The sequence below is a fragment of the Nothoprocta perdicaria genome, unplaced genomic scaffold (assembly GCF_003342845.1).
Source record: "Nothoprocta perdicaria isolate Ctin4 unplaced genomic scaffold, notPer1 scaffold_2, whole genome shotgun sequence".
Taxonomy (NCBI): Eukaryota; Metazoa; Chordata; class Aves; order Tinamiformes; family Tinamidae; genus Nothoprocta; species Nothoprocta perdicaria.
In genome coordinates, this window is record NW_020455204.1 from 9,345,992 (window position 1) to 9,360,898 (window position 14,907).

At 38.8% G+C, this 14,907-nt stretch overlaps 1 protein-coding gene across 3 annotated transcripts in view; it reads left to right on the forward strand.

Moving 5' to 3' along the window:
• The window catches only part of RFC1 (replication factor C subunit 1), a 32,377-nt gene that overhangs the window by 6,702 nt on the left and 10,768 nt on the right, over positions 1-14,907 (forward strand). For 2 of the 3 annotated variants that reach the window (XM_026037662.1, XM_026037661.1), the window contains exons 4-10: positions 1,211-1,330; positions 11,439-11,671; positions 12,522-12,596; positions 12,838-12,915; positions 13,572-13,656; positions 13,749-14,044; positions 14,620-14,727. In XM_026037662.1, the coding sequence (XP_025893447.1) occupies positions 1,211-1,330; positions 11,439-11,671; positions 12,522-12,596; positions 12,838-12,915; positions 13,572-13,656; positions 13,749-14,044; positions 14,620-14,727 (995 nt within the window). The remainder of the gene's footprint in view (positions 1-1,210; positions 1,331-11,438; positions 11,672-12,521; positions 12,597-12,837; positions 12,916-13,571; positions 13,657-13,748; positions 14,045-14,619; positions 14,728-14,907) is intronic. The other variant, XM_026037663.1, reaches the window with a different exon arrangement.

A 14,907-nucleotide genomic window follows, 5' to 3' on the forward strand; every position in this document is an offset into this window, starting at 1 on the left:
AAACAAAAAAAAAAAAAAACAAACAAAATACCCCACACTTGCCTGTCCAGTTTATAGCATTAAAGCCAAGAAAGTTCAAACTAGGAATTCTAAACTTATAAATTAATCTCTGTCTGGTTGGATTCTGAATCTTGCAGAGCTGTTGTGAAAGTGCAGAAAAGGTTGCAGGAATTCCTACAATTCTTGAGTCTTGCTGAATTCTTGATTCCTATTTTGGCCTGATTTTTTTAAGTACTATTTAATAATAGATAGTCGCATCTCTTATAGAAGAAAAACACTGACACAAGTTTCTGTCCCAGTGCCAATATACTTGGGAAAAATGTGTTCAGAATTTGGAAAAGTTGTCATTATAAACATTGTCCTGTTTAACTCCAGGGAATATTTCTGCAATAGGGTTTGGAATATAAAAGTAATATGTAATTCAGCTTTAGGGAAATATTACTTCAAATTTTTGAAGATGGAAAAGCTTCCCATGAACTGAAATACGTGAGTGTGGTGGTATGAACTTGTAATTATTAGGGTTTTTCCTTTGTTTTAAACAAAGGAAAGATACAGATACATCAGTATATGCCACAGAAAAAGGCTCTGAAGCTTAGCCACTGTTATCACATGCTAGTTTTCTGAGCTTCTTCAGGTTCTGTCCTGTTTGTTCATTTGGATGGTGGTATCTATGTGTAATGAAGTGTAATCTTCAGCCCTTTGGTTTTGTCCTCTTGATAAGTTTTGGGAGATGGAAAAGGCCAATCAGGATGGTGTCCTCTTGGAAAAAATATAGTACAACCTCAGTGATCTGGTTTAGCCTGTTAATAGTTTCTGGATCATTGTATTGTCCAGCATTATATAGCATTCTATGTAGGCATATAAGTTCAGGCTAATGAATGCATGATAAAATTTGTCATTTTTGAAACACTGGCAGTTGTGCTCATATTTTCAGACAGGTTTCTGATCAGCTAGAAAGTCTTGTTATTTAAACGAAGTGTAGTCTGAGCTCTGGACAAATTTTTATTTAATTCTGTACATGATAACATAAATGTTGACCAGTCTTTTAACTGATTGGGGAAACATGAAGCTATATTCTGACCTTTGCATATTCTTTTTCTCAAACAGTTGAATGTTTACTAACACATGTTAACTAATTGTATTTGATCTGTTACTTGAAGTCTCTGTATATGTGGAGAAAATCTCTGTTTATGTTGTGGTCAAAATACAGATTCAGAAGAGGAGGTGCAGTCGGTGAAAAAATCCAAGAAGCCACCTGAGAAAAAAGCAGCTACTTCAAAACGTGGTAAAGTTCTAAAGCAGGATCCTGTTGTTTACGTTTCAGAGACAGGTAATGGAAGAAATGAGTCATTATTATCTAGCTCATTATAGCTGAACATATGTGAGGTGGGATGGATGGCTTAACTGTTGTACTCTCATATTTAAGTCCCAGTGTTGAGGAGGAAGAATTATGTCCTCCTTGAACCAGCCAACCAAAACCTCATGAGATGTTTGATCTCCAACATTGTAAGATCAGGAGCCGGGTAAAACAGAGGTGATATTGCAATGTGGTTTAGGTTGGCTGAATTGTCCATGTGATTTCATGAACTACTATTTTCTTGCTTAAAGGTATTTCATATGTTTGCTGGGGGCAGTTCAGTAGGGGAAATCTTTTTGCTTAAACTGTTCCCTTGCGCTTTTTCTGAATGAATATTGATCATGATATGTCTGGAAATCTGTTTCCAACCCCAACTCCCTTTGTGTATGACTCTCTGTTTCTTTAATCTTTCACTGATATATGGAAGTTGGCAGAGGCCAAAATCTGTGATTTGGTCTATACTTTCGTTGTGATAAATTCTGGAACCTAACCCCTGCAGATCTATCATGCTTCTAGATGTGGTGGTTTGTTTTTTTTGTCTTAGCAATATCTTGTACCACACCACCTTCTCAGTCTTGGCTTCCAGCTTCCTAAATTCTTAAGGCATTGTTTTCCTCTTATGGAACATTCAAATAGAATCAATGCATTCTTGGTCTCTTCAAGTTTCCAGAACCTTCTGAAATAATTTCTTGGGTGATGCACTTTAAACTGTAGAATTTTCAGTAAAATTTTGTTTAGAATTAAATCCCTCTTTTAAAGCCGTGTATTTAAAATTTGCCATTATTTGTTCCGTTGAATGATACTTGCAGTTTGAGTTGAGTGTAGTTTTAGTTTATTAGTCTGATTTTAAAAAGCCTTGTGTTTTGAATTTTTAGTGGTTGTTGGTCCTTATTGCCACTTCGTGTTGCGTTGTGTGTGGTATCCTTGAACTTTGTTCCTTAGTTTACAGTCAAACAACGCTCTCCTTTCTAACTCATCTCTTCTAAACCTGCTGTTAACAAAAGTATCATCCTGCAGAATTCTCAGTAAATGTGTTTCCTTCCCAGCTCCCAAACAAAATAAAAATAATGCCAGTAGTAGCATTAGCTGCTCTTGGTTGACAGGTAAACATAACTCTGTGTGGACATCTGTTCTTGAAGAAAAGAGACAGGCTGCCAGCATAGGGGCAAAGAACTTAGGAATTTTATAGAATGTATCTATGGAGGAAAAGGGACAGAGCTTCTAGTATTTAGCTTAGTATTTCAGTATTAATTGAAGATGGACTTTATTTGTGTGTTTAGTATATGCTTTTTTGGCATATGAGAACACTTGGCCACATGTGTGAGTGCATTTGTTTTTTTGGAGTGATGGTGCTGAAATTCGTCAGGGTGAATAGCATAATGTCATGCTATGCTTTTGCTAACTAAAAAGGAATAGGAGAACAGTTAATATGAGGTCTGTTAGTGGCACGTGTTACGTGTATGTTACAATTCTGGTAGTTCTTCTGTGATGCATTTTTAAGTTGTAGATTTATGTTTTTGAAAGTGTGAACGTATGCTGTGCCTGAGTAGTATTGGAGGCTCTTCTAAGAGCATTACTGAACATATAGATGGTATTGCCTCCTTAATCTTGCTCTGTATTTTTCATACAGAAAAGGATTGTTTGCTGCTGGATCCCTTTAGAAGTGTGATTCAGCTGGCCATTTCTTTTTTTCTCTCTGTGCTATTCATCTTCCTGGCTCTTTACAGAATCCATGTTTCCAGTATGGGTTGTGTGTACCTTGTTCCAGAGATCTGACCTGGCATTAGCTGTACTAAGTCACATACTCAAACGTCAGTTTACCAAACCATCAAACGCACTATCTTTTACTCAATGTTTTTCTTCCTTGACAATTTTTACCGGCATTGTTTTCTTCCCTAATCAATTATAAAGGGTGCCTAATAGCCTTGACCTCCAGAGTGGGTAAATGATCTGATTCCTGGGTAAGAAGCAGAACACTTTTAGGTTTATTATGCAATTGAGGGTGGTGTAATCGAGCTCTTCTGCATGCGCTACCGCGGGAGCGCTGGTCAAAGTTACTAGTGAAATCCCCAAAAGCCACAGCTCAAGGTTACTGTTATCTAGAGAGTCTTGGGTACACACGCAGTTGACTTATACTGTATGACTAAAACAATGTCTTTATAACCTTGAGAGTTTACACTTTGATTTTGTTTGTATTTAATTGATAAATAAATTGTCTTCAGCATAATGGAGCTAGAGAAGTCTTTGTCTCAGGGTGCGTGTGTGTGTATATATATATTTTTTTACTAACACAGCTATTATCTTGAGATATACATTTACACAAGAGTGTATGTGTGTATGTATACATATATATTAATTTGTAGATGTTTTTTCTTTCTTGTTTTTAATGTTAACATAGTTGAAAACTTAAATCAAGGCTAGTCTTGTTGGATTTGTTACAAACTCAGAACCCTCTTCTTAGGGGTTTTGAAGCAAGGCTTTTGAAACAGCCTTTTTCTGTTTCTTTGATCAGTTGTCTCTGCCTGTTTCTGAAGCTCACTTGAAACTCTCCTCTGTTGCCTGAGTTTTCTTTCTGCTCTTTCGTATAACTTTGCTTTAGATATATTCCTACAGCTTTTTTCAAGAAGATCTTATAAGGGTGGATTTAGGAGAATATTGTCTTGCTTTCTTGCTTTATGTGTCTTTTTTTTTGTTTATAAAGTTAAAGCTCTTCCTAATTCTGTAAGAAATACTTTACTATTGATGACATGAATTAAATTTAAATGAGTGCTTAGTTTATTGATGGCCATAGGTAAGGCATAATTTTTCTAGCGAATAATAGGGGAGGAAGCCTCCTCCTTTCTAATCATATAGTAGATTGGGGAAAAATACCAATGTTTGTTGTGCCTGTTAAAATAATGCTTTATTTGACTGATTAATGAAGTCTGGAGCCTCGAGCTTTACTTGCAGAAGATGAGCTGCTGTTAGGACATGTTGAGCCTCTTCTGGTTTCATCGCAGCTGGTTAGCTTGGTAGGAGAAGTGGCTTTTGGTGAGTACCTCGCTGTTCACATAGAGCAGGCAGTGGTAGTTAGGTGTTTGCAGCAAGTGACTTGATATGACAAAGTATAACTGAAAAAAGAAGTCTTGTTGGAGTGGAAGACCTTATGGAGCTAGGGAAACTGAGTAGTGCTGTATCTTGCTGGGGAGCTGGTTTTGAGAGCTTGGAAGACAGAGCAAGAAGAGACTGGCTTGTGAATGTGCCTGCTAAATGTAGAGTGCGTGTTATTTAAAAAACTCAATGGAAAGACAAATGTAGGTACTAATGCTGGTACCCACTAAAAGCCTCAGGATTGAAGTGCTAGGCAGAGTGAGCAGAGTGTGACTGTGAATGGGCATGTCTTGGACATAACAAAAACTTGTCACTCTTTATTTCCTGAGCAACACTAATATTGTACATACCTGTGAAAGCTGCTGCACGTATGGAGAAGGGATAGATGTAGTAAATGGCTTTTAAGGTAGCAGCGTTCCTCTACAATGTATTTTAAAAAGTTAGTGGAGAATATGCAGTTGAAGGGTGTTAGCCATACTATCCCCCTGGGGATGGAGAGCAGCGAGATCTTACGAAGTTGGAACCAGTGTCACAGTGACAAGGCAAAAGGCGTTTAGAAAAAAGCCCGATTGAAACTAAATTTGGAGCAGGTGTCTGTGCTTTCAGTTATTTCATGCCTCATTTCTCCTTGCATAATTTGCAAAAATAGCAGCACGACAGTGTAAGGGTCCTGTAACAGTCAGTGTCCTGTTGTACTCGAGCTTGAAGTGGTGAGAGTTGTATAAAAGTTTTATAGCTCGTGTCTGGTTCCTTTTATCCTGATTGCCCCTTTGGAATGGGGAGTAACTGGAAACACAAGTTGTGGATGAATGTGGAGGTGACCGTGGCTCTTGCCAGGAGCCCCAGGGGAGCCTTGTTCTGGTCCCTGTGACTCGAGGGTGACGGCAGGGCTGGGAGACAAGTGTGATAACTTTGAATAAAAAGGGAATCGGATTTAGCCATCAAAAGACGGAATGATTTGCCACAGGCAGGATTTCTTTGTCAGCCGGTACTTTAAATGTGGCTGGAAAGAAACTAGTGTTTCTTTTTTTAACTAGAATTATTCTAGTTCATCTTTTTCTTTATTGTAGAGCCTCTCCCTTTATTTGTGCAAGGAGAGAGAGAGAGAGAGAGAGAGACAAAGGGGGGGGGGAAAAGCTTTGTTCTGGAATACTGTAAACCTGACTTAATCTTTCAGTATGTTGCATTTGTATTACAAAATTGATGAAATTGCTAGCAAAATTTTTTTGACCTTTTCTGACTGCAATTCTTACAGTAATTCTTAACTTGTGTAGGAGGGTAGGTAGGGGAGTGCTGAGTGAAGCCTCTAACTTGTTGAAAATATTCTTTCGATATTCTGATACAGAAATTTGGTACTGGGCTTTTCCTCCTCTCCCTCTCAGTTGCTTTGATAGGAGAATTTCTTTCTTTTGCCCTGATGATTTTATTACTGTGCTGAATGTTAACAAAAATTGATGAAATTATTCTGTGCATTAAAATTCTATTTCCTTTTTCAGTTTAAGAAAACATAAAAACTCCTAGTTCTTTAGCACTGAATTCTTTATCGAATTGGAGTATGTCATCTCCCTCTTTAATTCATATATGTTTTTTAATCTTTAATTGAAATTAGGTCTCTTCCTTTTTGAAGACACCTTCTAGAGCAAACCTAATTGTGCATTTAACCACTAATAAACTCTATCTAAAAACAGAACAGATGCATGACCTGCCCTGGTTGTTTGTTTGGTGGGTCTAAGCACAGTCATTTAGAGAACTGCTTGTTTAACAGATTAAGTGCTGTGGCTTAAATCTAGCAGAGTACATGATTAGCTGGTTATGTAACGTGTATGTTTATTTTTACAGAGCAAAACAAGATGCCTGTTTGCCTCCCCATAAATAGCCCCAAAGCAAAAGGGACCTATTGTAGACTAATTTAAAGCATAAAGGAGGACGTCCTGGAGGGCTCCTCTGTTTTGATGGAAGCGGAGCACCAGGTCTGGGGTGGCTCGGGAAGCTGAGCTTCCAGCACTGCTGCTGGAAAAGGGCTTGCTCAGGTTTATTTTTATATATATTTCAACTATATATAAAATAATATAGTAATGATATATATATATAGTTATATAATAACTTTTAGGCAAGAAAACCCCAGACCATGATGTTTTGGTAATCAGCTGAAACTGATAACCAAAGTCTTGATAATCAGCTGAAAAGAGTTAATGGATTGATGACTTGTGATTGCATGCCAGGGTCACATGCACCGGTTTCTATGGCTTCTAAGTATGAAGATTTAATTTAAAAGGTTGCTTAAAGGTTATTAAAAGGCTTTTGCAGATGAAATTCAGTTTTTTTTGTTTATAATATTAAGCCTTCTGATATATTTTGATATAAACCAAATGTCTTTCTAAAGATATTTTTAAAAATTCAGTATTTGACTATAACACTACACAGGCTTTTAAAGGCTGTGCACTGGAGTTTGTGTTTGCTGTTAGACATTCAGGTTATTTCATGGATGTGTTCAAATCGTGTCTGGATACTCGAGAAGCAGCTCCGACATTCTCGTAGGGGCACTCGCATGTGCGACGCCGTCGGGGTTGAACCCGACCTGCTACAGTGAAAAATATGGCAGAGAACTCTTGGAAATTATCCTTTATTATTGGAAAAGACAAGTAGATTGGTTTGGGAGTAAAACTAGTGGCTTTTTTTGTGAGTCTTATGTTTTTTATTACAGTGTAGAACCTTGATGCTTCAATATAGGCAGAATGCTGACAGTTGTGGTTTAGAGTGCGTGTTTGAAGTACCTCTGCAATCAATTAGCTTGTTGAGAAATGGCATGGAAAATCTAAATGACTTTAAAAACAGTTTTTGAAACTTAATTTGCAACTACTGTGATTTTTAAATGAGGATGGATGGAAAAGTCGTGTTTTCTTGTCCTACGGAGCATCTCAACTATTCTTATCTTTGGATAGTTAGGGTTGCTGCACTTTAATATAGACTTGCTGCCTTATTTATTTTTGTAGAGTGTTGGCCCTTATTTTTCTATTTACTTTAAGCACAAGGTGAATACAAAGCTTGAGTCTTGACGGTGTTATCAGGACTGTAGTAAGTACTGAACAATGCACATTTAAAATACTGCTAGCCTGATGGAGTAACTCCCCTTCCTACAAGCACCATTTTCTCCACCATAACCTTCAGTTTGGGCAGGGGTGCCCACGTGCCTTAGATTGCAGGTCCTTTGGACAGGACCTGCCTTAGGTACTGGCACAGATGTGGTGCCATTAAAACCAAAGAATGCCCAGTACACATTTGTTTCATACAAGTAACATAGATCTAATAACTTTAAGATATATATAGTCCTTTAGCTCCATTTAGAAGTCCTTGTGTAGTAGGCTGCTAGCACTTAGTAATTTAGATACTTTCACTGTGTTAGTTGCTGGGTATTTGTAACCTGTAGATGTCCTGGTTATATTTGGGGTCAGGTAGTTTTAATACATCCTAATAAAAGGTTTTTCTTCCAAGTTAGGATATGTGCTCTACATCAAAATATTTTGCATCCTTAACAGAGAGGAACTGGGGAATTGTATCCTGTGCTCGTGAGAAATTTGACAGTACGGCAAGTTAAATGAAGACAAATAAAATAGATGGCCCTAAAGGCAACCTCATGGACTTTGTCTGATGGACTGCCCTGTGTCTTTTGTCACTGCTGTCCCCCATGCAACAGCCTGCTGCCTTTTAGACTTAATGCAGTTGCTTGTGAATGTGAGCCTTTTAGATGATTTATATTTAAATAACCTAGGTAACTTGAGGAACAGCCACACATACTGTGCTCCAGCCAGCAGGTGGAAACCTCTGGAGAAAAGGTGGGATGGGGAGGAGGAGGAGCAATAGCAGACAGTTACAGGTGGCTGAGGACATGTGTTCAGTGGCCTCATTGGTGCTGCTGCCCGAGCAGCACATGAAAACACATCTGGCTTTTGCTTGGTGCTCTTGAATAGCTCTTTAGAAGAAGCAGAGCTCAGAGTTGTTGTTTGCTGGGGAAATCTGCTTTTGGGCACTGCCTGGCATCCTGGGGCCTTCCTTACACGAATGGAAATAGGGAAGAGTGTTCTCAGAGCCATATCGTTCTGTTACATACACATTTTCTCAGAGTAAAAGTTGCTTAATTAAAAATTAGAAATCAATGTTAGTGTTACCTTTTTGAGGTCTCTATCCCTGTTCCCGGTGTAAGATTATCTCAATTGTTCACCTAGCAATTGCTGTGTAATGCTCGGGCCATAGAAGCTGCAGAATTAATCTGCAGTTGGATATTTTGATAAGGTAAAATCTGTGTGTTTTTTTAAAGACTTTCTCTTTTTTGATTTTATTTTCATACAGTTAGTTTTCTTACCTGCACTAGTGGAAACTTCTGCCCCTTGTTTAACAGGCCAAAGGTGATCGACAGGTTGTATTTTGAGAAACATCCACCAGCAGGAGCACATATCACTTTGAAGATACTAAGATTTCTAATCATCATTCTTACAAAGAAATGGAAATGTATAACTGGTGGACCATGAGGAAGAAATATTAACCTTTTACTGAAAAAGACCCAAACCAGTTCCCCCCACACGTCACTTTTTTGTGTACTTGAAATAAGAAGTCATGAAGAGCTTGGACTTCAGGATTTTGCTGATGTGTTGGTGAATTCCATGAGCAGCTCTCTGCTAATTCATGTCTGAAATTTTGAAGTCATTACTGAACAGAATCAGTTTTCTTGTTTCTGAATGATGAGTCTCGCGTTCTAATCCTGTCCTCTCATTTCATATTTACGTGTACAGTTGGCTGCTCGTAAGGGCTGGAAGCCTCTCTTTCAGCAAGCCTCAGCTTGCACTCAGTAACTTTCCTAATCCTGCCCTTCCTAGGAAGGATGTGATTAGAGCCGAGTGCCAATTATCAGTGATGCTTAGTACTTACATCATAACTGACTCAAATCCACATCCTTTTTAATTAAAATCTAATTATATTTACTCGACCTCTCTCCCCTCAGGGGTGGAAGGGGAAGGGAAGCAATATCCTGGGTTTTGTTGTTATTTAAATGGTTGTGAGTAAGTGAGGAGGAAATCAATATTGCCTGCAGATCTTGTGGTGGTAACAGTGAGGGGTAAAGAGTCTCTTCTAGCACGCAGCAGCCTTCAGGGTAAGGACGGGGGAGGACAACTTATGTAACCCCCCCCTTCTAAACAAATGAATTATATCTGCATTAATTATTGATTTTAGTAACAGCTGCGGTTTTACTCTCCAAATGCGTTTTCTTTAAGTTGAAAAATTGCAAGGAGATGTACGTGGGGTGTGTGGGGGGGTTGTTTTTTGTTGTTGTATTTTGATTTTTGATTTTTGGATAAGCAATCTCCTGCTCAGGCCTCTATTGTAAATTGGGAGCCTAAAGCATCTGGTGTCCAAATCTCTCTGATATGTAATAGTTAAATTGAACCAAGCTGCAATAAGAGTTTTACCAGTGCCTAAGGAAAATACATGACTGTGGTGAGAATGATAAAGCTTTTATCTTCTGGGTAAGACGCTCTGCTGTCACGTGAGGGGACCTGGGCTTGAATTTTCCTTCTCATGTATTGCTTTGTCAACCGAATTGGCTAAAATGCCACTTTCGGGTAGGTAAATTTTTGTCTTTGGGCATTCTTTTAACTGCTGAGCCAATTTCCTCCCTTAGGGATCGATGATTTTACTCTTTTCTTCCTCTGAACCTCCTCACACAGCAGTAGTCAGGCTCCTTTCGTATTTGTTACCTGCTACTTCCACAGCTGACCCTGCCAGCTCGTACCTTAAAACACTACTGCTACCACCATCCGGTAAAAAGAAAAAGCTGTCTAGTGTAGATCAGGAACTCCAGATCTAAGAGATGTGAGATAATCGAAACTTAGGGAGATAAGAATGCAGAAATTTTTATACAAAAAACCCTGATCCCTTGATGCCCATGTTCACCTGGTTATGGTATGTTGAGGGGAGGGATTGAAACGGTCCTGCTTTTGAGAAAAGCAAAAGCAGACCTCAGAGAGAGGCATGCACGTGAGACCAAGTCTACCAGGCAGTTCCTGTCAGGCCTGTACTTGGTTCTTTTTGTATCTTCTGCTTATTTTGGGGCTCTTCGCTGGTTGTCTTATTGGCCTTTGGTGCTTAGTGAAGTCTAAGAACTCGAAGAAAAGGCCTTTGTCGTTAATAAAAGTTGGTCCAATAACTGTTTGTGTTCTGGGCCCTCATTTGGCAATGATACCTGTAGCTTTTTGTGTGCTCCTTCTGCTGTGGGCTTCTATTTTGTCATTCCTCAGTAGGCTAATTCTTACTGATTCGGTGCTTCTGGTGTTTTGATTATTGTTTTAATGCTGACCTCTTGCCTCTGGTTTCTATGAAACGTCCCAGAGAGAGCTGGGACTGCCCTGGGAGGGCAGTGTGCAAGTGCAGAGGCTGTAGAATGGCTTGCAGAAATTTAAAAGGGACAAAGTCAAAATGGAGTTAAACTCATCATTTACAAGCTATGAGCACTGCTCTACAAATAACTGGCTCTATTCTGTAATCCTATGCAAGAAGCTGCCATGTAGCCATTTTTACTGATTAATATGAAGGGAATGGTAGAGTATATAACTCTAGGAAGCATGTTAGCAGTGCGCTTAAAGGATGCTAGAAATAATAATGTGACTTTTTATTTCACTGTGCTGGGTTTTCTTCTGTGTAGAAGAGTTGTGCTATTCATTTTTTTATCTAAGGAAAAAGTAAAATGTGAGTACAAGTACCTGATTTCTTCGGCTCTTTATTTCATCACTCTATTTAGTCAAGTTTGGGCTGTGTTATTAAAAATGCCAAATAGTGTGTCTTGCAAACGTGCCTTTGCCCACAGAGCTCTTGAGTAGCTGTAATATGTGTTAAGAGTGTGAGGCAACAAAATTATCCTGTAGTTCTCTGGACAGTTACATTATCGTAACTTACTTGAGTTCCTTGTACCAGGAGTAATAAAGTACTCTCCATGTTTTAGATGAAGATGACGACTTTGTCAACAAGAGGATTTCCCTGAAACCCAAGGAGAATGGGACGTCAGCAGTTGGTTGCCCAGGAACAACGGCAGTGAGGAAGGAAGATGTGAAACCACGAGGTAAAAGCAAACCTCTCTCCCCAGTGAAACTGATCCCCACCTCGGCCCTCGATTACTTTGGGACAAGTAGCGTCCAGCGATCGGAAAGGAAACTGGTTGCAAGTAAAAGGAAAGAGGTGAGTGGTGGTTATGTTTCGTTTTAGTGGTTTCTCTGTTGCATAGCAGAGCTAAATAGCTTGTTTAATGACTGTAAGAAGCTACTGGATGCTACTTGGCTATTTGATGTTACTTTTTAATAGTCACTGAAGTGTAAGTTCAGTTTTGGTGGCATGTACAGACAGATCAGTTCCTCAAGTACAGCTATAAAGTAGAACTCTCCTCTGTGGAAAGATCAGCACAAAATCGACCATAGTACTCGCATCTATACAGATGATTTAATAAATAAATAAAGGAATTTTCTGAGGTAAATGAATCTCAGAGTGGTTGAGGTTGGAAGGGACCTCTAGAGATCATCTAGTCCAACCCCACTGCTCCAGCAGGGACATCCAGAGCATGGGGCGCAGGGTGGCATCCAGGCAGGTTTGGAAAACCTCCGGAGAAGGAGACTCCACAGCCTAATGGGTAGGATAACTTACTGTGAGTCTGTGGGAAGTGTTTTCCAAAATGTTATGGCACATGTATTTATTGGGTGCCAAAGCCCTAAATAAAATACAGAGGAAATTCTTCAAGTTGTGCAATTATTGCTTTCTCTTCAGAACTGCAAGATGTGGTGACGTCAAAGATGTCCAGCATTGTTGGAAAAAGTGATTTTAAAAACTGTTTTGTGTCGAATAGTGTTGTCTCTTTAACTACTATTAACAAAGGCTTTATTGAGGTTAGAAAGCTAGGAATAAAAAGTTGCATGTCTTATTCTCAGCCCTTTAGGAGTTTGAAGGGTTAGCCCATCTAAAAAGTATACAATATGAATCTTCATAAATTATTATAACTTAATGTTGGGAAATTGAACTCTCGATTTTTCACATATAGCCCTCGCAAAGCAGAGACTGCACGCTGGACGATGAGGCCATTGCCCGACAACTGCAGCTTGATGAGGATTCAGAGGTACAAATGTGTTCTGTGTCGAGCAGTTTTGTTCTGCTATTTTTCTTCCTTAAGAAATGAAGATGTTCTTATGTGTCATCCTGAGAAATCGGCTATTTGATTCTTGTAGGAGATATACCTATATATATGTATATTTTAATAAATATTCTCATTAGATTGATCTTGAACAACAAATAGAGTTTTCCTAAAAAGTAGAACTTATCAGACTTGAGCCTAGAAGATCATGTTTTTCTTTTCACAGCTGGAGAGACAACTGCATGAAGATGAAGAATTTGCTAGAACTTTGGCTATGTTGGATGAAACACCGCAGAAGAAGAAGGTTGAATTCTTTTTAAACTTTGGTTTTAGCAACTGTATTCATAGAATCACAGAATCCTTAAGGTTGCAAGGGACCTTTAGAGGTCATCTTGTCCAACCCCCTGCACACGCAGGGACACGCAGAGCACGAGGCACAGGGTGGTGGCCAAGCAGGTTTGGAAGTTCCTCCGAGGAGGAGTCTCGGGAGCAGTGTTCTTATTTAGGCACCTGAACTTTGTTTGGAGACTTCCAGGCACAAATGCTTTTAAGAACAACAGGGAGGTGTGTGTTTGAAGAGTATCTGCTCATATGTTTTCCTCTGGATTTTTCTCATTTACTGAATCAGTTGACTGACATGAATTTTTTTTCTTTGTGCTATGTTTCCCTTAAAACTTAATTCTATTTGTGATTAATTTAACCTAACTACTATCACAGAATCATTATGCTTGGAAAAGAGCTTCAGGATCATCAAGCCCAACTGTAAACCCATCACCACCATATAGTGGATATATCAAAACTGTCTCTTATGGAGCAATTATGTTTATGTTGAGAGTAGAACTTGCTCATCTATCTTCCAGCCTTTGATAGAGGTTATATATGGTAGGGATCAGCTTTTCAAAGGTGTCTGCTGTGCATGTGCTTCTCTGTCTGATCTTAGCATTGTTTGTTCATTTTTAGCCTCGGAAAGATTCAGAAGAGCAAACAGTTCTGAGCACCAAGAGCAGTCCTAACGTGACAGAAAGATGCAAACGTTCACCAAAAGGTAGACCCCTGAATATAGAAAATATTTCACCAATAATCATAATATTATGGCATATTCTTATATACGTATTTTTTCTTCCCCTGCTTCTCTAGTGAAAGCAGGCAACTCAACAGATGAAGCCAAGAATTATACTGTAAGGGAGCGAAGTACATCTGAAAACTCAAAAGGGTCTCATTTGCCCCCCCAGTCATCTGGTGGTGGAATAGCAAGAGAGTTGGCAGATAAGACCTTGAAACCGAGCTCCAAGCTCGTGGCTCTGAAACAGAAGGATGAGAGCACTGAGAAGCAAAGAGGGGCTCCCAGTGTGTTACCGAAAGAGAAAAATGTTTCAGTGAAAGAAGAGAAGAGAACACCAAAGAAGCAGAAGGTTTCTCCCCAAAAGCCTGAGGTAGGCACTATCAGAAAACATAGTTCACTGTTTGGAAAACAGCATGTGCGTTAGCTCTAGTTTCTGTGTAGTAAAAAGCTCAAAACATACATTGTATTTTCGGAGTTAAAAATAATCAAAATTGCTCAACTTTAAAAGTGCTGATAAAACCTGCATATCATGACAGTCTTGATGGTTAAACATCAAGCAGTGTCTGATACGTTTGGCTAATGTTGTCTTGCATTTGGAGAAGAGGAATCTGTGACTTCTGTGGGGTGCTGTGTGTGAGTTCTGCTTTTTGGAATTCATTAGGAAAACGGTATTTTTAAGAAAGTACTTTACATGTGAGTGTAGGTCTTACCTACAGCTGACTGTCATTTTGGAACAGAGAGGTTATAAATTTAAAAAAAGGTTTTTGAATTAATTGAAAATGCACATGTGGAACCAATGAATCTATAGAAAATTAAGAACAAACTTGGTACATAATTTTTAAAATTTCATTTGGAATCTGTGTTTGAGTATTTCATTGTTTCTCTCTCTCTCTCTCTCTCTCTTTTTTTTTTTTTTTTAAATTTTTTTTTTTATTTCTGCCAAAGTCTATAAGTCCCGAGGACTCTGAAAAGAAACGAATAAATTACCAGGCCTACAGGAGCTTCCTGAACCGTGAGGGTCCAAAAGCTCTGGGCTCAAAAGAGATACCTAAGGTAAATTTGGCTACAGCAGAATTTCTGTATATTTTGTCATGGACTTTTGTGTGACTTTTAAGTGATTTGACAAGCATCAATATAAATAAATATTTTAGAACTTTTTTCCAGGTAGGAAATGCATATTAGAAAAAGCTAAACTGCTTTTTGTAATGCAAAGCAGTGGCCAAATCTAATAAG